The sequence below is a fragment of the Pundamilia nyererei genome, unplaced genomic scaffold (genome assembly GCF_000239375.1).
Source record: "Pundamilia nyererei isolate P.nyererei 1_Seehausen unplaced genomic scaffold, PunNye1.0 scaffold00249, whole genome shotgun sequence".
Lineage (NCBI taxonomy): Eukaryota > Metazoa > Chordata > Actinopteri > Cichliformes > Cichlidae > Pundamilia > Pundamilia nyererei.
The window spans coordinates 668,325-693,338 of NW_005187650.1; the positions used below are offsets into that span (position 1 = coordinate 668,325).

Consider the following 25,014-nt stretch of genomic DNA (forward strand, 5'->3'; position numbering starts at 1 on the left):
TTAACATAAAGAACATCTGTCATATACCATTAAGGAAGTAAAGCCGTTCACCTTTAACATCCTCTGTAACCGTCTTCACACAAGTTTATGACATCCTCAGGAGATCCTCATCGACTCGCGTTCGAGTCTGACAGTGTGAACACAAGCTGCTGTAGAGGAGCTACGCTTAGAGCCCCAGAACAGAGTGAAGCAGAGCTCCAGTGAGACCGTAACACTCAAAGTTTGGCAAAAACGCACTAATCTTGCTATGTCATGCAGGCTGTCAAGCCAGCTCTGTGCTCGGCCTCGGAAACAAACCCAGAGCTCAAGGCGGTCAATTAGAGCTGCATGATCAAATATGTCAAATGCTGTACAGGGTCTCATGACAACGCATAAAAATTCTCAGGCAATCGCTGCTTAAAGAGGGTCATCTGAGGCTTTTAACGGCTGTGTTTTACAGGGAGACCACTTTGACAAGGAACAGCACCATCCGAAAGTTGTCTGCTAGTATATAACATAAATATATGTACACAAAACAATTACTACTACTACTACTACTAATAATAATAATAATAAAAAATGCATGAATAGCTAAGACCAACAAATCCAACATCCTCTACAAGGACCTTGAAGCAAAGATGCTTACACAATCCAAATGCCACACTAAGCACCTCTGCCAAACAGTAACAGGTAAAGGGATGAAAGCCTTCTTAGGTTTGATGATTCTGATCCGAGTGAGGAGGAAGCTGAGGAAACTGATACTCACCATGTCTGTGTCTGAAACGGGTCCAAAACTCGTGACATAGATGTTTGTCCTCACTTCTGTTACGCTCTCTGAGGAAAAGAAACAACGAGGACCAGAACACATTACGGTCATTACTCAGTCTGTACACAAAAAAAAGCATTGCTGCAGCTCTGTCTTTGTTAAGCTGATTGTTTGTGTGCATGACAGTGAAGTTTGCTGGTTGGATTTTAACTAAGCTACCTTAGAAAAAGCCTTGGAGTATTAAACGGTTAGAGAAACACCTCAATTTGAAGGAAAAAAATAAAACAAATGCAGAAGACTTATGCATGCTCAGGGAGGAATTTGTGTCCTCCTGGACGGCTTAATACCTGGATTCAAACTGTCTTTATGGATCATTTCATCAAATCCGTGTTCTTGTAGCACAGGCTGCTGGTTTAAGAACATAATGCTACACCAATAATATAAGACATTTTCTAAAATACACACAGCACTGGCTATAACAGTCCTAAGGATTTGGCCCAGGAGTTGTTGTTTGTTTTTTTTCCTTCTTCCTTGACCTCAATTCGGAGGCAAAATGTTGCTGCGAGCAGCTTCACAGATGCTTCTGAAAGTTATCCATTCAGTAAAACTACCATTTGTTTGGCTCAAGCTCGTTTTTGACCACTGAAGCATAAAATTTGCTTTGGGCCACGCCCAAGTCTGTATCTTCAGAGATGAGATTCCCTTTTGACCCAAAATGATTTTAGTCAGCCTTAAAGGACTACTGGCTCAGGAATAATATGCAGCAGCTTAACATTAAGCATTTTTTTTAACTCAGATAATGTACACATGTTTTGCAGTTACACACACATACAAACACTGAGTCTGATTCTGTCATAACTCTATAAGACTTTCTACTGTGTCTATTCCTAAGGAAGATGTATTTCTTCAGTTTTAATGACATGCATCCTTGCATGTTATGTAACAATAAAAGCCCCATAATTGCTTTTCTGTCATAATGATTTATAGATGATTCCTGAATTTGCAACACCGATCACACTGATCATTATACGGCATGCTAGTGCAGACCTTTAATTGTGATATGAATTATGCGATGTGGAAGGATTGTTTCCAAACACGTCACTAATGATTTTAACATCTCATTAAGTAGGGCATGAGATGAAAGTCATGACAGATCAAAATTTGCCCTCTTCAGTGTGGGCTGAATCAGCTCCTCTGGGGTAACCGTGTAAAGCAGGCTCTTGGGCCACTGGCGAGACAAATAGCTGCTCCCGGTGGTGCAACGACTAGAGAGTGATGAGGCTTTTCTCCAAAAGTGAATGGATCCTCGCTCTAACTGTGTCCCAGATCTAAATGGCCACCCACAGGTGAGGTCTCTAATCCTTTAGCAAAGACCCCCCCCCTTTCCATCCCAAGGGAGGAGATCCACTTCCACATTAATCATTTCTGTGACTCAAATAGCTCTCACAAATACACGATTATCACAACACCAAGTCAGCAGTTTGCATGGAAGACATAGGCAGGGGAACAGAATGATTTGCCCTGTTTCTGTTTACAACAAAGCACTGGAGCATAGGGCAGAGCTAATAGATGCTGCTGAAAATAAAATGAAATGGCATTTTTCCAGTTTCTGCCCAGTCTGCTTGTCTGAGATGGTCCCACATGACTGTTTTTTCAGAAGGCATGGGGTGGCCAGCAGGAGGAAGATTGGTACTTTTCTTTTTGTGCAGGCAGCAGCTTTAGACATTAAAGCGTCCCTGCTATACAAAAGCGTGGCGCCTGGTCTGTGTGAAGAGCAGATGCTCCTAATCTAATCTGCAGATTTAAACCTGTGTCAAATAGTTTTACAATACTTTACATTTAAAATGCATTTTAAAATATATCATAAAATATTAAATTTATAATTTATATATTTTATACATTCCTGTCATATTTTTGATAAATAAAGAAATAAGAGGATAATAAATGTCACCACCTTCCTGTCTATTAAATATCAAAGAGGATTTCAAATATGAAAAATTCAAACAGGTCCCCATTCTGTGCCTTCATAAAAAGTAATAAAGCTATGATACACCAGTGCATAAAGCAACTTTAGAAATATGTACAGCTATGGCACCCTACTTACATACAAATAACTGACATATTTTAACCAATCAGAATCATTTCAGCTTCAGTCCTACTAATATGCTTTGCTTAGTGACAATTTTCCTAAAGAACTGTGAGTAAAGAGGTGTTGATAGAATTGTGCTTTAACCTATAGGCAGTCACTTCTGTACAGAGAGACACCTGATCATCTGTTTTGCCTTTGGAGATGGGAATATAACACGAACAACCTATGTTTGGTTCCTTTTCCTGGTTACTGCCACAGAGCCCGAGTCATCCAGCATGGTGGGCCTGTTGCCCAGTAGGTATGCTCATGGCATGTGAATCAAGCAGTAGAGCAGAATTGGACATTCCAGCTGACTGGCTGAGAAATGGTAAAGCACGTTTGAGCATGTGGGCTTGCTGTTGTCCTTTAGGGCACGGATATTTGGATGAAATAGCATCAATTAGTGGGATTTCCACTGACGTGTCTGCTTATTTGCCATTTGGGCATGATTGAACAAAGATGTTCACCCAAGGGAAAGCACTTTTCCACAAGAGTCATGTAAAAAAAAAAAAAGCTCCGTATTGTCCACTAGCAGTGCATAGTGTCAGTTTGGTTTCATGAAGCCAAAAACCTTCAGTTGAGAAGAAAATTGAAGTTTCAGCTACACTAGTCTAATATCTGATATTTACACCACAAAGAAAATGTCAGTAGTCTGTTTGAATATATATATTTAGAAAAGAGCAACATTGAAAATTGCATAAGGATATATAAAATAACCTGCACCCTGTGCATGTTGGGCCAATGGCACCTGTAAGTACTGTAATTAAGATTATTTTTCGCCAACCCTAATAACGGCTAAAGAGCCATAAATATCTGACACCTTGTAACCCATGCATTTAAGTCACAAGTTAAATAGATGGATTCATGCTTCACACGACCCTTGATTACAAAAACGCCAATAATTCAACGTCAACATTTTCTTTAACAGGACTCATATTCTATTACACAACTATGTTAATAAATTTTGCACTATAGCACTTTTTTCCCCACTCCCTTAGGAAGATGTAAGTAATTCTATTCTGAAATGAAACAACATAAACTCCTGATATTTAAATTAAATGCGACTGTTACGCTTTATTCTACTGTACGCAATGATTCACGCATCAGGACGACAGCTTGAGGTTTACATCAAAGTTCTGTCTTTGCACAGCAAACATCACACTGCAAAACACGATGATAATTTGCTACTTAAATCCAGAACTTACCCAGCACACCCACTCTATATTAACTAATATTAATGGGAAAAAGCCACAACAGTGAAAGAAAAGTATGAAAATAAGTAAAATGACTTAATCGCACTTAATCTGCAAAAGAAGTTCAACTTAATCAAAAATAATCCATTTCATTAACGCAACAGGAAGGAAATGACATAGGACCTCCAGGACGAGTTAGTAGATTAATTATTGTATTTAATGATTTTCAGCATTTGGGATTACAGTGTGATTAACATTTTTGTGTATCCATCATCAGTACAGCTGTTTAGGAACTAAGCACTGCTTACCTCCCAACCCGGGACGGAGCCTGTTGTCATATCCATCCAACAGCCTGTCTAAGATTCGGGTGAAAATGGTGATGTTGTCTTTACTGTCATCAGGCAACGGCTCTCTGTGTCCAACTACTGCCCTGCAGGGAAAAACAAGGAAAAGAAAGTGGAGTTCAAGAATAACAAAAGCTGTCAGATTTAGCAAAACCACTGATATGCTGACACTGCGTACAACAGTGTGAAAGCCTGCTGTTTGTTAGTATCTCCCACTGTCTCGACTGGGTGGACTCTCCGTTTTTAGAAAAAGAATACATTTATAGTAATGAGTTGTTTCCCAAAAAGAAAACACTCAGCAGCATTTTGTTAGAGAATTCATCATATGCTATCAACCATTAGTTATTAATTTACACGACCCACAATCCCCAACATAACAATACTGTAGTGAAATGAAAAGGCCACTATATGTGGAACAGTGATGAGTTAATGAGTACCATCTTTAATTAAGTTAAAATCCCCTGGGAGCTGACCTATAATATAAAAGTAATCCTCATCAACCACCCCTCCATGCCCACATGCACTCTTCCACATGCAGCCCTTCACACTTCTGTAAGGAAGGAAACGAATCGTGTATATTCCGTGAAAGATCCTCAAAGGAAATCCCAGAAAACTGGGAAACTGTGTTTTCTCTTGACTTTCTGTAGCTTAATGCCTGCTAAAATAACAAGTCAATATAAAGAGTCCACTGGAGCTACAGCATTATCCATTAAAACACTTACTGGGTGAAGGTCACCTCTTTAAATGTATGCAATTGTAATTATTATCAGCTCGGGGAGTTAAAGATCTTAAAAATGGCATTCCTACACAAAACGCATCATAATTTTGAGGCATCTGGGCAAAGTACTTCAGTTCAGCTAAGTGGCCATTATGAGGGCATGTGTGGGCAATAAAAAATATCAATTAAGCATCAGGGTTCCTTCGTGTTCTAGCGATTATTCCCTCCATAATGTAGTGGCACTCATGTTGTACAATACACCAAGCATAAATGCTTTTAAAGCTTTACAAAATATGATAAAGTGCTGTTTTTATATTAGGCAGGTTGAAATGTGTAAACTCTGCCAGTTATACTTTATTCGGTGTTAAATTAAACATTAAAACCCTCTGGTTTATATAAAGGATACTGTGCTATCAATATTACAGGGAACTTTGTATTTATATTGATTATAAAGGTAATGTAATGCGGCACAGTTAGCACTTCTTTTACAATGTGTTTTTTATTGCTTTTAACTTTCTTTTATGTTCTGCATTAGTAGAGAAACATTGACTGTTTACTAATCGATTTCCTAACATGTACTGGGGGTTGCGTTAAATTGTTGGCGCCTCACAGGGAAAGCATTTGGGTTAGGTGACTTTTACTGTGAAAAGCTAATGAAGCAAGATGGTTATTGCATAAAATGCAATTGACTCTTTGAAACATTGTTTGTTGGACTTCACAGTAAACAGAAACAAGTTGCTCTTGTGTGTTTTAAGTATTTACCTCATCTGAAAGCTGCTCATTTTGAAATAAGAACACTGGGGGCCTTCTACCAGTACATAACTCTCACACAACACTACTGAGAAAAGTACCTGCAGCACTCAGTGATTTGTGTCTTTAATAACATAGCATTCAACATGTGCTGTAAAATCTTCCACTGAGGTCTCGTACCATGTCTACAGTTAGGTCCATACTTTGTTTTCTGTTATTTTGAACATCACCAAATGCTGTGTTTCCTCCCTCGAGGCCTTTACTGCAGCTGCCTTCAGTTGCTGCTTGTTTGTGCTTCTTTCGGCCTCCAGTTTTGTATTTAACAGCAGAAAAGCAAGCTCTTTATTGGACTGAGATCAGGTAACTGACTTGGCCACTGAAGAATTTCTCATTTCTCTGCCTTGAGAAACTCTAGGGTTGTTTTTGCAGATTGCTTTGGGTCAGTATCCATTTACAATGTGAAGCCCTGTCAGTTTTACAGCTTCTGGTTGAAAAGTTCATCTTGGTTTTATCTGTCCAATGAGTTTATTTTTTTCAGAACTTTGAAATGTCTTGTTCGAGAGCTGTTTGAAACCAGTGGTTTCACTTGGGCAGCAAACAGCTTACAGCCAATTGTCCGACTGGTTTTGAGCCTGAGGCTCAAGTAAAAATGGCTCCAATTACTAAACAGTGACTAATTTGTTGTAAACCCTTAAATTAAAGCTGTAAAGTATGCCCTTCAATCACATCTTGGTTGTTTGATTTAAAATTCACTGAGGTTGTGTACAAAAGTTGTGCACCTGGGACTAACTGTATGACCACGACAGGTTCACAGGTTTGGCTGTACCCCCGAGTATTAACAGCACATGCTCAGAAAGTCCCAAGAAAGTCGGAAACTTTCAGAGGGTTCATATCACTTCCCCGGGTGAAAACCTTCCTCAATTATGAAACTTGTGCTGAAATGCTGCTGGTAATTTTAGCATTCAGGGTGGCAGCAGAGGGACGAGTTGAGACTTCACAATAAAATCAAATAGGGCCCAAAAAAGTTGTCTACCCAGAGGAAAAATGTAAAATGGAAGAAATTGCCTCTGCAGCAATCTCCCTTGATAGACTTGATGATGCCAAGCAGGCGCAAGTACACCGAGTTCACTAAGTGCACGTTTTGTTTGAACAACGACAGTGGTGTTTTTGTGCATATCTGCTGTAACTGCACAAGATTTTAAAAAATCATTAATCTTCTTCTCGTTTTGTTGACATGACACAACTGGAATTTCTGTTCGTCTTTCCTTTTCATGCCCTCATAAATGGACACTCTTTTCTATGCTGTATATTAGTTATTGTAACAAAATTGACTCTTCTAGTATGACTCATCATTTTACCATTAAAAAAATATTTAAAAAAAAGACAAAATCTGATTACAATGGATTTCTTTTTACAACCGCGTCCATCAAAATGACAGAATCAAAACCTAATGCCACCTCTGCACCAAGGTGAACATGGAAAATAATAAAGAATGCAACTTCCACAACCGAGGGCAAGTGATAAGACAGATGATGTCAGATGTTTGAGGCTTCGTAACTTGTAAGTGCACTCCACTGAGACCGAGCCTTTTAACTCCAAGCTCACGACTTGAACCCCATCGAGCAGGGCATGTTTTGATATATTCCAACTGTCAAATAAGCACCTACCTCTATAATTATGCTCTGGCAAAAAAATATATTAAAATAGGACAGCATAACAGTGTACTCATAAATATTTGAATGAAGTAATACTGGATAATTCTGGATTTTCCATTCACGCAACTTATCAAAAATGGACAGGCATGTGTGTTTGAAGTAGCTCAGACACACCGAAAACACCAAAATACAAAAAAAGCTTTTAGAAATGGCTGGGAAGAGTTTAACTGCAATAGGTGATATCTCACTTAACATGAATCATATATCAAACAAAAAGCCTCTGTGGCCTCTCAGACGGCACCGATGGAAATTCAAAAATTAATGAGAACCCCTTAGTCGCTAAGAAACCGTTCGAGCAACATCTGCTGCACAAATATCCACTTCAGAAAAAAAAAAAGCAAATGTGTGGCGTGTAGCATCTGCATGTTTAACTGAAACACACACGCTTTCTGTGACACACACACAAAAACACACACTCTTGTAACCTCTTCCAGTAGGCGCCAGCTGTTTAAATTCACTGATGAGGACTAAAGAAATGGGACATTCCCTCTGTATTTGACATCATTTTTATTGAAACACAGAGGTTTTATAATCGTGCCAGCTGCTGTGTTTCACTCCCTCAACCCCCTTCATTATTCACACCATCTCAACACAAACGCATGAATCCAATTTTAAAAGAAGCACAAAGAACCAAACAGCCATTATATCTGCACATGACAGGATGTTTGAATTTCGGGGGGGGGGGAAGAGTTGCAATAGGAGCAAAAAGACCCCCGAAAAAAACAATTACTGCTGTATGTCTTAGTTTCGTGTCAACGCCAAATTTGACAAATACTTTCTTTTATTAAACATTGATATTAGTCATAGGCTCAGCATATAAATACTGTTAATTATTAATGACTTCCAGGATGTCTGATCGCATTATTCTGTGTAGCTACTCTAAAGTTGGACTTTGATGGTTAAAAGTGAATTATGAATATTTGAACATGAGATGAGTGATATTTACCGATGCTGTGTGAAGACAGCCCGGAAAACTATCAGTAAAAGGCCCCAATTCATCATCAGATCAGTTTGCAACAGAATTGTGAGAATTAATTCATTTTCATTAGTGGCTGCAGGAAGACATGGAAAGATTAGTTGGACCTATTTGGAGGGAAATAACTCGTACTTTTTAATTCTTATTGACCATTTTCATATCAAATGAGTGACTAACACAGACTAACACGAGCCACTTGTGACATTGAACACAAGTGGCTCGTGTTTTATTTACTGAGGCAGTGACTGTAAATGAAACCAATATGACCGCTCTAAAAAAGGTGCAGTGCGCTAGCGCACGGAGCTTCGGCTTGTATTCTTCTCCAGCCTGAGCAGGTTTAATAATAAGGATAAGTGGAAACAGCTGTGTGGGTGTGCAGGACCTTTAAGCTAACAATGGGCCTTTTTCACAGTGGGTACTTGACTTGTATCTAGGAAGAGCACAGGTGTTACAACTAACTTTAACAATGGCTCTGTTATATCGTGCTGCAGAAAACGGCATGGCAGCAGCAGGAGCCTGAAACAGGAGCAGATAAATGGTATTCAATTCAAAAGGATAACAAACGTCTGCGCTTTGTGGTTCTTTGTTCAATTTGCAAAATTATCCATATGAAAAATGCATTTGAAATTCTCGTTATCCATTTTATTTTCCTGGTTGCTTCACTTCATTTGTAACATCGCCACCTGGTTCTTTGCTTTGTTTTGTCTGTGGGAGTGGACTGTACCAGTTTCCGGGGGTGTCTAAACCCACTAACTTGACGAAAATATGACGTAATATGTGCATTTGAACACATGTTAATTTATCAGCAACACTAAGGCATTAAATGTTAACTCGTGGACTGGATCCAAAGGCCAGTGAAGTATTGTTGATGAGAGGACACAGAGTAACCTTCAAAGCGCCCACCTTGAGCATGTCCTCTCTTTCCACACCGCAGAGGGTTTGAATATATTGTGTATTTAACGATCCTTATATCTGAGTTACAATGACTAGCTACTGCTAGTTAAATGAATAGACAGAGAAATGTAAGTAAAGACTTGTTAGTTGCAGTCTATTACTGCCTACATGACAATGGTACAGTCCATGTTTTTTTTATGTAAATTGTATTTATTTAAAAGGGTGGTGTAAGCCCATTTTTATGTTATTTATTTTGATGACACAAATTAAAAAAAGAATTGAACTGTGAAGTGTTACACTGAACGATTACTTGTTAACAACCATTAACAGGAGTCACTCTGTGCTTTTGGTCCTCTTGATAGCCGATTCCTACATATTTTCCACAAAAAGTCTCAGTTTCCCCACACTGCACAATTGCTCACTTACATGAAAAGGCAGACAGTGAGCTGCTATATCTCAAAATCCAGACAGTAATTAATATTTGTACACAACAGCACTACACTCCCTGTTAAAGTGATGACGACTGACTATTTTCTATAGACAGGAAACAAACTTGCATGGACTTTTGCAGAGCTTTATCCTCGATGTTTAGGAGCAGCAAACACACAGTATTGCAGAAACAGATTATAGTAAAGCATTTTACAGCCCTGAAATTAAAAACCCAACGCTGCAGCATTTGTCACCAAATTAATGATATCAAAAACGCCGACTCACTGGAGCGGCGAATGGTGCACGCCGTTAACCTGAGGTTGGTGTTACCATAGTTTTAAAATATTTAAAGCCTAAATTATAATATTTAATCACTTTAATTTAGTTTGGATTTTTGGCTTAGATTTTGACTGAGTACTTTTGCAGAGAAAGCTTTAATTTGGAATTTAAATTGGCTGTTTTGTCACTTCCATGGTTGCAGTACAAGGCAGGAGAGCGCATTAAAACCAAGCTGCTGGTGGCATATTTTCTGATGGCATCATTAGATGGGATAAACACGGGTATTAAATCAAGGGTATTCTGCCTCCTGGAGCACAAGGAAAAGTTTCTAACCTAATCATATATGCGCAAACTTTTTGGGAAGTTTACTTTCTGTAGTAGACACTATGGATTTAAATGTTATCCTGTGAAAGTTTCTTAATTAGCAATGTTCTGTAAAAGGCGTCTCTTTAATTAATTATTACTTAGTCCCATTTCTGAAGGGCATCCCTGATTTCCAATATTCCTCAGCTGAAATGAAAGGGACTAAACATCAAAGGCCTTTGATACTTTTAGTGGCACACCATATTGTTTGTGAAAGCTAACCTCGATGTGGTCACTTTCTGCTGTAGTGTTAGCGTCTTACATGGATGACTGACACCCTGAGAAGAAGAAGCAGACTCACTGGGCTGGTGGTGGGAACAAAATGCGTGTGGGCCCAGCAGTCTGAGTTAGTGGAACGGGCATTCACTGAGTGAGTGGACTGGCGCCAATCCAAGGTTAGTGCACTGAACCAGTCTGACAGGTGAAGGATTGCACTCTTGGCCGGGGAAGAGATGTAGTGTTGGTCTCCCAGGGCATGCTGGTGCCTGCTGGCAGCCAGAAGGTGTGGAATGAGCAGCGAGGCTGGAGGGAAGTGAGCGGTAATGAGAGCTGTTCGGGTGGCAGGAAGAGATGAAGGTGCTTCATGAGCTGACAGAGTGATGGCAAATAAACCTTAGTGAAGAGGAGTAATTGTGGAAGCTAAAGTTCAAGTGTGCTGTTGTGTGCAAATGTGTGCTTCGCTCGGTGACGGATCTGCCTCGTTTTGTGGGGCCAGTTATTTTATCCCACAGCCTCAGGATGCTGAATATATAAAGCAGTTTCAAACTATTTGATTAAATCTTCGCTGTACACACAACAGGGACTGAATTTCATTACCAGCTAAAGGAGCTCTGAGGTTACATCGGGACTGGCCAGAGGAAAAGGTAACCAAATCAGATTTTAGAGAAAAGTTGTGATTGGATTTGAAGATTTACTGCTATACACCTACCACCGACTTAAACGCCCCGTCACTTCCTCAGTGTGATGCATCCTCATTTCAAACAGGATGTCTGTGAAGACAGTGAGGGGCGAATCTCAAGTGTGAGGCAATGAGCTTCGGTGGTTTTATTAGAGAGAAGGGTCAGAAAGGTGAGGCCGCTGGAAAAATTGTGAGGATTTTATTCATTGAACCTTCAGGTTACACCCACTTGTGCAGCATGAGTCACCTCTGAAAATGCTTTGTTCTCCTGAAGGTTCTCAGTAGCTTTGACCTAAACACAGCTAAACAAACCAAATCCATGTTGAACCCCATTTAAAAACAAACAAAAAACCAGCCTTTTCATTAACAAGAATGTGACTTGTCTAGCAATGAAGCAGAGTGCGCTGAAGAATACAAAACAGATGGACCTATTTGCTTTTCCTTACTGTCATCGATTCTGTTACAATGGTGGATGTTCATATGAAACACAGGCAAAATTTAAAGTAGCAGGTTTTTCCTTCCCACCATTCCCAAATGCTTGCCCATAGGGGTTCATCTGATTGTTGGGGTTCTCTCCGAGTCTTAGCTTTACAATATCGAGTATTGCAATATAAAGGTGGCTGTTGTTGTTTTTTGGAGCTGTATGAATAAAATCAAATTGAATTGCTCTAAGGAACTACTTTCCAACTATTTTTTTTCTACTTTTGGCCGTGGCTGATATTAACTGGCAGGGATTTCCTGATAGTCTTGGTAGCCGGGGATCAGTCCTGGAGAGGGAGGTCTGGGCTTCTCTGCTTAGGCTGCTGCCCCCGCGACCCGGCCCCGGATAAAGCAGAAGAAGATGCATGGATGAATGGATGGATTTCCTGATATGGTTATCACAGGCACAGCAAGAAGTGTAGATATGAGCACAGCAGCTTCTTGGTTCTAAACCAAATTTCCTAAAGAGCAAGCCACAAGGCAACAGTGGACCCAGTTCCTGTTAATGGCCAAAGTTTTTGTCTGTATATTTCACAGACATCAAATTCACCCCAGAGCCCAGGAAGCAGTGTGTAGAAACGTTACCTTGCTCAAGGGTACCTCAGGGTAGCCGTTCAGTGGATTTGAACCCTCGAACTTCTGATCATGGGGCAAACACTATACCTACTGAGCTATTCTGGAATTTTGAGGTAGAAGCAACATTAAATCACTTAAAGACAAATGTCTTGTCTTGATATTCAAACCCAATGGTTTGGGGATACAGTTTTAGGAAGGCAATGGATCAATCAATCAATCTTTATTTATAAAGATTGATTGATTGATTCATTGCCTTCCTAAAACTGTATGGATGTATGTAGTCTACAAGGTAACCAAATTTCATTATTGTACTCTTGTAAGTCAAGGTCAAGATGAAGTTCAAGTGCAGAAGTTCAAACTGGCAAGCAAAGGTGACGTAAGTGATATTAAACGTGACTTGGCTGTTGGTACCAGATGGTCTGGTAGGGTTTAAAAAGCACAAAGCTAAGAGGTGAATGGCTGGACAACTTCAAGCTGACAGGAAGGTAGGAGTGACCCACTTATTACAACCGAGGTATGTCTCTGAATGCACAGCATTACCTTGAAAAAGATGAACTGCCACAGCAGAAGACCACACTAACTCCCAGTCCTGTCAGCTAAAAACAGGAAACTGAGGCTACCGTTCACACAGCGATTCCACCAGAATTGGACGATAGAAGATGTGAAAAATGTTGGTCTGATTTCTGCTGCGACATTGAGATGATAGGGTCAAAAGCTAGGTGTAAATAGCATGAAAGCATAGATCTATCTTGCCTTAACAAACAAATTAGTTGCCAGGAACAGTTTGAAACCTCCACAGCAGCAGGAAGAGGAGCCTCTTTTTCTGCAGTCAGTCAATCAGAAGAAAGTCAGCTTTTAGAGAGCTGCATAAAGGGCCAGTATCAGTTAAATAAAAGGTTTTTCTTTTTTCTATCTGCAGCTTTAAAAGTAAATTATGCAAAGCTACTCTAGTGGAGTCCCAAAAGAAAAAAAAAATATTGCTGGAAAAGAGCAGAACGGGTCCCCTTTAACATTTGATGGAACAGGAGGAGGCAACAACTGGAAAGATGTCACATAGATGCTCATTCCTGGTAGATTACATTGTAATAACAACAGTGCAATGCTTTTCACACTAGTACTTGCAATGGACTTCATAAATTGTGTTTCATATGTTAATCCCCAACAGTGTGTGCCCTTGGATTGTTTTTAAATGAAGAAAGAAGGGCATGATTTTTGTTCCTGTGCACATAGTGAATACATACTTGTACACTGGAGAATTACAATATATATTGGACAGTAAATGCAGCACTCTACAGCTCATATTAAAGCAGTACATGTGGATTTGACGCACCTATTGTAGTGCTGCATCATTCGTATATTACCGAGAGCACCCTTTTAAAGTTAGCGGCTTGAAAAGCTGTTGAACCCTGATAATAGAACAGGAGAAAAGGAAGGAACAAACAAACAGTCTCGTTGATTAACTTCCATTCCAACAAATTTTTAATCTCTTAAGCATTTGGCTGCTGCTGCTGTTACTGCTCATGCAGTCTGAATTCCAAGTGGGCACCTCAGGAAATGCCACAGCATCCTCGTCCAACTACCTTGTCTCTATCTCAAATGTGCGTCACCCCATCTGAGTTGACGTGAGAGCTGCCGGATGACTGATAAGAATCCTGATATCCAAAGTGGCCTGACGACGCACCCGCTGAACTTCTCGCTGTCTTGCCGCTGAGAGCCAAAAGCGACTCAAATCGAATGGAGGGGATTAGTGAAACTGCTTGGAGCTTTGGGAGAAAAGATATACTGGAAGCTGATCATTTTTCTTGACTGCAGCTATGGGAGGGACTGATTAATTAATTAATTTAAACATATGAAGACAAATATTTCCATCTTCCTGGGAAGAAGGCATGATGGGAAGAGATTTCTACAGGCCTTTCGTCAATAAATTTTGAATTTAAAGTTTGCATTTATGCATGAGATAACCTTTACATTATAACTAATCTTCCTCACCAGATCCTCCCACTCATATTCTTGCCACATCTACCAACAATATATTGATAATATTATCCGGCGTGGCATTATGCAGTATATTGTCCCTTGCCTTGTATCATTCATAGCCTTTTCAATGTGACTGATTTTTCTTTGCTTGTGTCTTTATTCTGTCATCCACTCGCCTGGTTTAAGCAGATAATATGCACCAGAGAGAAGCTGAAGTAGGAGGGTGGGGGTGAAGTGCTTTGGGTAATATCAAACGGTACCTTTGCCCGACTGCAAATGTCTCATCTGCAGTCATTCCTCTAGGCCAAGATTTCTCACATCTTTCACTCACTGTAGTTGAAGTGTTTGAGAGGAGCTAGTCAAAGAAGTTCAGAATCTGTTGGAGTGGAAACTGTTTGAAAATGTGATAAACAGGCGTTTAAACACATCAGAATGACAAAAGGCCTTATGGCCGTGCTAACGGTGTTCTTGTTGTCCATCACTTTCTTTGGGAGCATTTTTCTCATTGTGATGGCAAGCCACACATGGTAAGCTCCACAACTCACCGCCACTTTAGTTTACTTTGCAGTCACTACTTTAAATATATTCTACTTATTGTTCAATGTTGTTTCTTCATTAAATTTATTTATTTTTCCATCGCACCTTCCAATGTTTATATGGTGTGCACACATATTAACACTGCAAGGTCAAAGTTCTGTTTTATGTTATATTAATACATCTTTCTTTGTTTGAGTTACCTGGGGTTTGGCTTCTCCTCCTGTCTGGCTAAAGGTGTGGCAAAGGACTGGGAAGCTGAAGTACCACTGACAGCCTAATTGGATAGCACCACATGCTTCATTGCCTGGGGGGTGTTTCAAGTTTGTTTAATTGTTTTGTATTAGTTGGTTATACGGCAGCCATTTTGTTTTCCCCTGTATGTGTCATTTGGTTTAGCTAAACCAGTATTTATGTTCCCCCTGTGTCATTTCAGGAGGTCAGTTTGTCTTATGTTTGTTTCAGGGTTTGTTAATTGTTATCTTGAGTTTAGTTTATTGAGTTGACCTCTTTTATTGGTCTGCCTGTTTAAGTTTTTTGGCTTTGTTAAATATATTTTCATATTTTGGGGTCGATAAAACCCCTTTTTTAAAAATTAAACACCTGTGTCCTTTATGCCTTACTGCTTGGTCCCTGATACTTATCATTTCAGATGCTGTGAAATTGTTGTGCACACACTCACTCCCTGTACAAAGAATCCATTTTACAATAACACCTTTTTTTTTAATGACATATTTATACTATATAAGTACCAGTTCATACCATCATTACAGTTATAAGTGTGATCATATTGTGCATCCAGTGCATTTGTTAAGATTCAAAGAAATAAGAATGTCGGACTTATTATGTGCTAAATTCCTAGACTTTTTATACCATGCAGCCTGATAAATTTTCCTCTTACAGTCCATCTCATCCAATCATCTTTCTACTAAACCTTGAATCTTTCCCTATGCAGTTTCTTATGGCGCTCTTCCCACAGGAACTCCAGGCACTCCCCTGGCAGCTGGGCTGGAGTCCCTCCAGTATTTTCTCAGTTAGCCCCCCCTAGGCCTTTTACCAAGTATGCCACACCTGGCACTCTTTTTAAGGAAGGCACCTCGGGGACATTTTTAGTACTGGACATACTTTTCTAGTGTGTGTTTGGAGTAGATGCCAACTTAGGTTATGTGTCCACTGGGAACATTTCCTCTGAGCTTTATATCACTGTATTGACTTATGAGAAACTGCTACAGATTTCATACGATGTCGGGAGATTTACATTGAGTTTTTCACTCAGAGCAGAGGAGTGAAAGAAACCTTTAGAAAAAGGTTTTCAATAATTGTTCAGCATTAATGACAGGCATGTCCAGCAATTCTTCCCAACATCTGTTTAACACTAAAGAAACAGGAGCAGGCCAATTTGGAGCCTCCTCAGCCCATTGATTACCATTAGGCTTAAAGTTGGAGACTGTGGCACAATCTGTTCAGACAGAAGAACAAGAAGAGGAAAATAAAATCAATTGAAAAACGTTAATTTCCAGCTGTACTACCATCAGATTTGTCGAACATTGTTCTGTCTCTTGTGGTTGCTGTGTCATCGGTATTTTTGGAAGTTTGCAGTCCCAGATTTGCACAGAAATATGTATGTGACATTTCTGTCACCAGAAATAAAAGCTACACGTATATTACACTATGATAGGAGTTAAAACCATTAAAATGTAATTTCTTTGAGTGTACAGCAGGTGTATGTTTCAGCTCGTAGTTGCTCATTCTTAGAAAAACTAGCTCCTCTTTCCATTCAGTACACACATTCATCTTGCATGGTCATCCCACACACAGTCTGAATTCCCCAGTCCATCGCTGTAAAAGCCTCTGACTTACTTGATCTTGGAATTTAACAGTTTTCGCCTCTCTTCTTGTCCTTGATCTGTAACTAGCTTTAATTCAGTGCCATGACAACCAAGGTCGGCGAGAGGGCAGAGAAATGTCTTTCTGGTGTCCGTTCAGCTCGCAGACAAAAAACTGACTAATCAGAAATGATCGAGTTGCAGCGAAAAAGAAAAGCCAGAGAAATGAAATCTCAAAAATAATGAGAGCAAGGTCAGCATAGTTCAGTATTGCTGTCATAACAGCTATTTGAGTCTAATCAGATTTGGACTCCATGCAGAGATCCACAGCAAGGTTATACCATACTGAATTTAAAGTAACACGTGCTTTAATACTCCAGTAGTGATGAGACATTGCAAGAGGAAAGCCTTGGATGCTTTATTTGGAAGTATGCCACCACAATAGATATATGCTTTGGTGTAACAACTCCTTACAACAGGAGGAAATTATCTAACGTAGAGATATGATCTGAAACGTGATGTGACACCAATCTGCTTTGGAGGCCCAGAGTTTCACCTGCACTACTGATATCATCGGGGATTAAAAAAGCTCTACCAGCACCATCAGCAGCAATGAAGATATCAATTACAACTTTAACCCTCTCACATCTAAGTAACCCTAATCCCTAACTCTCTGCTTGCAAAATATGTAATATCTGGATTTTGCAAATTACTCTCCAAGAAAAAACATAAACAACTGACAAACTATTAGTCTTCATTATGAAACATGATTACAGCAGTCGTGTGAAAAAGAGAGAAGTCTTCATTATGAAACATGATTACAGCAGTCGTGTGAAAAAGAGAGATCTCGGAGTCTAAGCACATCATTTCTGCTTCCATGGGAATTAAAAACAGTAAGTAGCAGCCATTGCAAAATTCACCTGAACAAATCACAAAGCTTCTGGAACAATGTCCTTTAGGCAAGCGAGACAAAGTACAGATGTTTGGCCATAATACACAGCACTACAACTGTCAAACACGGTGGTGGAGGGGCTATGGTTTGGGCTATGGTTCTGGCCGGTGTGTAAAAATAACTCAGTTGTTTGGTGGTGGCTATCGCGGAGCTTCCACAGAGGCCAGCAGGTGGATGAGGGAAAGGGGAGGCAAGAGGAGGAGAGACCCGGGGAGGCAGGAGGAGGAGAGACCCGAGGCGGCCGCCGGTCCGAGTGTCAGGTGAACTGAATTTCAGGTAAGAGGTTATGACCTGCAGTTTATCTGGGTCAGATATAAGCCAAGTTTAGGGGTAGTTTATTTTCATTGTGCTGACTTTTTACAGTCAGTTACAATAACTCGTACTGCGTACTAGCTAGCATGATGGAGTTTCTATACAGCTGGGTCGGTGCTATGATGTTACTGATAGTGAACTTTATTTTATTCATAAGGTTAGTTAGTAGAGTTGCCAACCGTCCCGTAAAAAGACAGAATCGTCCCGTATTCAGAGAAAATATTACGCGTTTCGTCTTGACACAAAGCTGGAGTTATTCTGTGTCTTTACGCTGCACAGCTGCCTCGTCTTCTGTCATTCTCTCCCCCTCCCTCTCCTGTTTCTACTTCAATCATGAAACCGTTCAATGATCAGCTGATCGCCTTTTCTCTCGTTTGTTTATTGCCCACTTTTCGCCAGAAAGAGGAAACCGCCGGAGGTCGCGTTAAACTACAGCAGCACGTTTAAGCTTGATCAGCTGTTGTTAGAATTTATTTAACATTAATTTCCAGTATCAGCTAATGTTTGCTGGAGCCACAGCTGTAAAAGCTGCTGGTCATGATGTTGGTTTGGTTATCAGGTGAGAGGGAAACATGCAGATGAAACCAGGAGATGTCCTTACTGAATCATCAGAGCTGAACAGGTGATGGAGAAACAGGTTTACCTTTTAGTTAACATGAATGAGTTGAAGGGAAGTTATAAGGGAAGGAAGAAATACACGGATACATCTGTAGATTCGAGATAGAATTCACAATGCGTTTTTGGGACTTTCAGGTGTATGGACCAATGTTTTATTTTCTGATCAAACCAGAAAGCTTTAATGAGCAGCTAGACTTGTCTCGCATTAACTGGCTCAGTTAATGCCAGTTAATGCAACATCGAAGCAGCTGGAATCTACAGCTGTGTGTGCTCATGGAGCTTGCATTTTCACCTGCTGAACATCACTACCTGACAAGTTTAACTGTCTTCAGAGCATTGCAGAGGCCTTATTGACAGTATTTGGCTCTACATATCTGTGTGAGCAGATTTTCTCTCACATGAGTGTCCTCAGGTAGCCGTCTGAATGCTGGACACTCGGAGACCTGTGTCTCTGAGTGGGAGACCAGAGATCCGAGTGTATTAACAAACATGCCATATTGGCTCAGTTTATTTTTCTTATGATTGTTGTGAGGAGACCATAAATAGCATTTGCATTTTCTGTTGTACAGTTCATTTGTTATGGAATTCTTGTTATGGATAAAAAGTGTCTTTCTTTTGTTTCAAAATAGCTGATAACTATTCGCTGATAGCTGCCAACATCTGCAAACAAATATAATTCTATAAAGTGGTTCTATATATTGTGTAACTGTTCATATAGAGTGTTATTAAATTTATTGCTAATGCAATCATATGACACACTGACTTCTGAGGAAATTTTAGATGGCACTCGTCATCAGAAAGGTTGCCTACCCCTGTTGTAGTATATTAATGACTAACCTTGTATTGTGGATGAATTATCTCAGTTGTTCTCCTGACTGAAGTTTGGTCTGTTTACAGCATCCTGCTATGTGATTGCATTTGCTCCTATCTTAGTGAACCCTTATGTTAACTTTTATCAAGTGGAAAAAAGCTAGCTTTCATCCTCCAGCTTCACTGTGTTTATGTTATGCTAACATAGCTGTGTCGCTAGCAATCACGTAGCACATCATTATATACCAGCTAGCCCAACTTCAGTAACCCCACAAAAGTCACTGCTTTTTAGTTTTCTGTATTTATTTATGTTGGAAGTGATAGCAGAGCTGTACTTTTTAATTTTTTCAGAAATCTCTCAGTCAGAACATGATATATCATGTTTAAGTGGAAACTAGCAAGCTAACTTCCTGCTAATGTTAACGGATGTTAAAATTAATTGTTACTCCTGCAGCAACACTGATCATTTCAGTAAAGATGAAAGACTAAACATTTTTTGACAGATTTTTGACCACATAAAATCGGTTCGAGGTCAGTAAGCACAACCAGAATTCATACATAAGGCGCACCGGATTATAAGGCGCACTGTTGATTTTTGAGAAAATTAAAGGACTTTAAGTGTGCCTTATAGTGCAGAAAATGTGGTATTTTCATTTTATTTTTAATCCTAGATATGCGTTTGGGTGCCATCTAGGATCTAGATGACAATTCCCACCTTTAAATTCAGAATTACTTCACAGTTTCTTTCTGAATATATTGCAGCTACAAGAGAATTAATTTCATGGGAGCACGCTTTGCAGTAAAGTCTACACCTAAAATCTCGGTCACACATGTCGCAATCCATGGAATTTCTAGCAAAGAAATGGGTGTCTATTTCTTTTTACGTTTCTTAGATTGTCATGATTTACTGATTAGAATCCATCTTTAAAGAGTATACACAGCAGAATCTTGCAGCTTTTATGACCAACATATGTATCTCCATCTGACGGCGAGGTGAAATCACTGGAACGGCACTTTTTCTCTTCCTTGACAGAAGTGTTATCCTTTCATCGTTTTCCATCTCAGAAACACATGTTCTCCCACCTTACTCTCTTTTCAACTTGATATCCCCCTCTCTGTTTTTAGCTGCCTCCAGCAGAAACAAACATCTTCCGACCTCTAAAAATGTAAATGTTATTGTACTAGTATATACTATTCACTACTGTGTCATCTATTACAATATATCCAATCATGTGTTGAAGGTAAATGTGTGAAGCAAACATTTACCATCTGACGTGACATTTTTCATGGGTGTTGGCAGAATAGCTCCTGCGGTAAAAGCCTGTGGTCAGTGAGTCAGTCACAGCAGCTACACTGCAACATCCAGGACATTCAACTGACCTTCCATGCGCACAATCGCACATCTGCAGTACTCAGATCCATTTGAGAATTAGAAATGAAATCATGGACTCTTAATTTGAAAATCAAACTAATTTGTCTTTAAGAGTAAGATGAAAAAATGTCTCATTATTTTTTTCTGAAGGAGGCCATTGATGTCCTGATGTTGGCTGAACTTAAACATGTGATGCGAGTTTTCGAAATAATGCTACACCCAAAGATTATCACCGTTATCATACCTTTATTAATTAAAATGTCCATTATGTACTTTTTTTCAGTATTCAATTAATAGATCGATCAAGTCCTGTTTTATTCAGCGTTTGTACCAATAAACTCCAACATTAGAACCACTGACAGCTGAAGTGACCCTGATGATCTCATTAGAATGCCACCTGTCAGGGAGTTTGATATATTACATAGTTTTTTTTCTCATCTTTGCCGTTTCTGTGCATGAAAGCCTGCAGCATGCCACTGGAGTTATGTTGGCTTGCAATGTGCCTGCAAAGTTTTGCAATCTGTCACATAAAACAGCCAAGTGGGCTGGGCAAAAGTCACGAAGCTGGAAGCAAGTTGATCTCAATTGTGTAGAATTTCTATGATGTATCAATCCAGGAGCACAGGTAGTAAATTAGGTAAATCCCAGATCTAGTGTATCAGCTGTGAAAGAGGAGATGTTCTGCAGAAAACTATAGAAGAATCCCCATAATTGTTTTAGTTCCTGTTTTAACCCAAGTTGAGTGGTTGGTACAACAGAAAATCATTCCTCAAGAAACTGGTCTGGGTGGCAGCACGATCAAGCTCCTTTGGCATGTGCACAAAAAAGCAAGTTGGATCCCTACAAGCCCTACTCTGCTGCTAGCGTCACAAGGAGGACCTACCCAATGTAGCATTGTCCAAAAAACAAACAAACAACAAAATACAACTTGATACCAAAAATTCAGATTAGATACTCATTTGCAGCAGTATTTATACCAACAACTTCTTCACGCCCTCCAGTTGACAACTTCACACACAACCACTGCAGACAGATAGACACACAGCTCCGCCCCTCATTAGCAGCTAAAGTTGACGTCCACAACACTGAACAACATTTTAAGAATTTCAAAAGTTCAGTAACATTGAAGTGTTAAACACTTTTCATGACCTTGATGGAATACTGACCTTAGTTGTTTAACTATTAGTAATAACCTGGAGCCATATTAGTTTTCTATTAAGTCATCTTTAAGGTACTAGGTACTGGTTAGGGGCTTTGGCTAATAATAAAATGATAATGTTTGAGCTATGTTATCAAGCCTGAAAATGCTGCATATTGTCACCTGTAAAAAAGTACTTCAGATACTATGAAAACTTACTTGTATAGTAAGTTTCTGTTGATTAACTTACTGAATTTGTTAAGAACGTTAAATAACTATGTAGGTTAAATCTGCACTATGAGCTCTTGAATGTGATAGGAAAAGAAGTTGTACATATCTTGGTTATAGAAAATATTCAGCCAAATAAAAATATTTATATCTATATGCATCTATATCCACGCTGTAACTGCGCCACTATTTTCCTTCCCTGGGACCCAAAGTAAAATCAGCTGATTCTCTATAAGAACCAGATCTTGATTCCCATCCCTCTAAATGAATTATGAAGAAGTCTCTATTCTTTTCGCTTAATGCTTAAAAAACAAAAACAAAAAAGCCTGTTTCCATCTGCTGTACAAAGTAATTTGTACAGAAATATGTTACGTCTGAAGAATGGGCACCAGCTGGTTAATGAGAAAATAAAAAAAATGGGAAGTGGACTGTAAACCCAGATCAACTGGCACACCTGGATGCTGTCTAAAGCTTCCAGGCAACATTGTGCTTGCCGATTTCAATGAGATGTGACAACCTGGTGGTGTACATCACACCACCACCTGCGACACCACATGTGCTAAAGCTACCGGTACAACTGCAGCTGAAGGAAGGAAGGAAGTGCTATGTAATCGATTAATAATCTAATAGTCAGCAATATGTGTTTTTTCACTCTTTAAGGAAAAATTGCCTCCTGCTGCACAGCTTTAACTAGCCAGTCACTGTAATTTCCCATATAGTCATTGAGCCCATCATGTGGATACAAAACAGTTAATCTTGACCACATTTAAATCTGCAAGTCATTTAAAAAGAAATTTCTAAAGACATGTAGTCTCCCATAGCTAATTATAACCAGAACGACACCGGCTCCCATATTTTATGAATCTTTTCCTGTAAGTAAGTAAGTAAAACTTTATTTATATAGCACCTTTCAAGATAAAAATCACAAAGTGCTTCACAGAAGCTAAAACCTAAAAATAAAAATCAACTAAAAGCAAGTTTAAAAAGATGGGTTTTTAGCTGTTTTTTAAAAGTGACCACTGAGTCCACAGATCTCAGGCTCAAAGGGAGAGAGTTCCACAATCTGGGGGCCACAGTTCCAAAAGCTTTGTCGCCTTTTGTTTTCAGCCTCGTGTGCTGGACAGCAAGCAAGCCCTGGTCACATGACCTCAGGGACCTGCTGGGAATGTATGGATGCAAAAGTTCACTTATATATGTTGGTGCTTGTCCATGCAGGGCCCTGAAAGTCAAGGTCAAAACCTTAAACTGGATCCTGAATTTAACGGGGAGCCAGTGCAGCTGAATCAGCAGGGGTGTGACATGGGAAAACTTGGAGGACTTGGTCAGAAGCTTTGCAGCAGCATTCTGAACAACTTGCAGACGATCCAAAGAGGCTTTACATAAACAAGTAAACAAAGAATTACAGTAGTCCAGACGAGATGAAACAAATGCATGAATGACAATTTCTAATTCGGAGCGCGATACAATGGGACTCAGCTTAGCAATGTTTCTCAAATGATAAAAACAGGAGCGAACCAAAGATTTTACATGGGCATCCAAAGTCAGAGTGTGATATAACAAGAATAAATGTGCAAAAGAAAACGTCGCAGACAACGCGCTCTGTTTCCGGAAGTAAAAATGGTGGCTACAGAGCTAGTAGGTGTTGTTGCAGCAGTCTATCGATTTCTGCACAGTCGTAACCGACAGAATTTTGACAAATTAATTAGAGAAAAAAGGACACTGAGAAAAAAAGAGAGCCCGTGCTTTAACAATGGCTTTGTTTGGAGTAGTGGCTGCTACCTCCGTGCAGAGGCATATATGGACACAGAGTTGTTTAGCTTGAATAGAACTGTCTCCCCACATGCTAATCAAGTCCACTGACTCACTCCGTCTCCAGTGTCCGCCGCCATGCTTTCTTGTTTGTCTTCTCCGGCGCTGATAATTGCCTTTTGCCTTGTGTCAGTGACGTAAAAGACGGATTTAATGTTGACCATTCAAACAGCAGTCGCTTTCTAAAACATCAGATATATCGGATTCAGTACCACATATGAAAGTGACCCAGATCGGATTTCAAAATATCAGATTTGTGCTGTTCAAACTGTCAAACCATGATTGGATATGGGTCGCAAAGGGTCAGAAAAGCTGGATTTGATGCACTTTCGCCTGCAGTGTGAAGTAGCTTAAGTTTTACTATAAGGTAAATATCACATTAATATTAATGAGAGTAAAACTTAATATGTGAGCAAGTTATGAGCTTGCTGATAATTATTTTTAGATAATTAAAAATGATTCTGTGGTAACTGAATTTGAAAGCAAAAGATACTGTGCTCCCTTTGATTTTGTGATAAAGAAATATCACAGACATCCTCACCACCAAACTGGACCACCTTCAGATCCCCCCGCCACCTGATCCTGGATCAAGGACTTCCTAACCAACTGGCCTCAATCGGTCTGCCCTGACTGTACACCAACCCATCCAACCAACGTCATTGTCAAGTATGCCGATGACACCACTGTGGGTGGGCTCATCTCCGATGGGGATAAGACATTGTACATGGAGGTAGAGAACTTGTCCCACTGGTGCTTAGAAAATAACCTGAAGCTGAACGTTCTTAAAACCAGAGGTGTGGACTCGAGTCACATGACTTGGACTCGAGTCAGACTCGAGTCATTAATTTTATGACTTTAGACTTGACTTGGACTTTTACACCAATGACCTTGAATTGGACTTGAACCGGTTTACTTGAAAAGACTTGATATTTCACCCCAAATATAAAATT

At 39.7% G+C, this 25,014-nt stretch overlaps 1 protein-coding gene across 2 annotated transcripts in view; it reads right to left on the reverse strand.

The window, feature by feature from the left end:
• gabra3 (gamma-aminobutyric acid type A receptor subunit alpha3) overlaps positions 1 to 25,014 on the reverse strand; it is a 103,756-nt gene that overhangs the window by 41,144 nt on the left and 37,598 nt on the right. For both annotated transcript variants that reach the window (XM_005749572.1, XM_005749571.1), the window contains exons 3-4: positions 4,375 to 4,496; positions 746 to 813 (exon numbers count right to left, since the gene is read on the reverse strand). In XM_005749572.1, the coding sequence (XP_005749629.1) occupies positions 746 to 813; positions 4,375 to 4,496 (190 nt within the window). The remainder of the gene's footprint in view (positions 1 to 745; positions 814 to 4,374; positions 4,497 to 25,014) is intronic.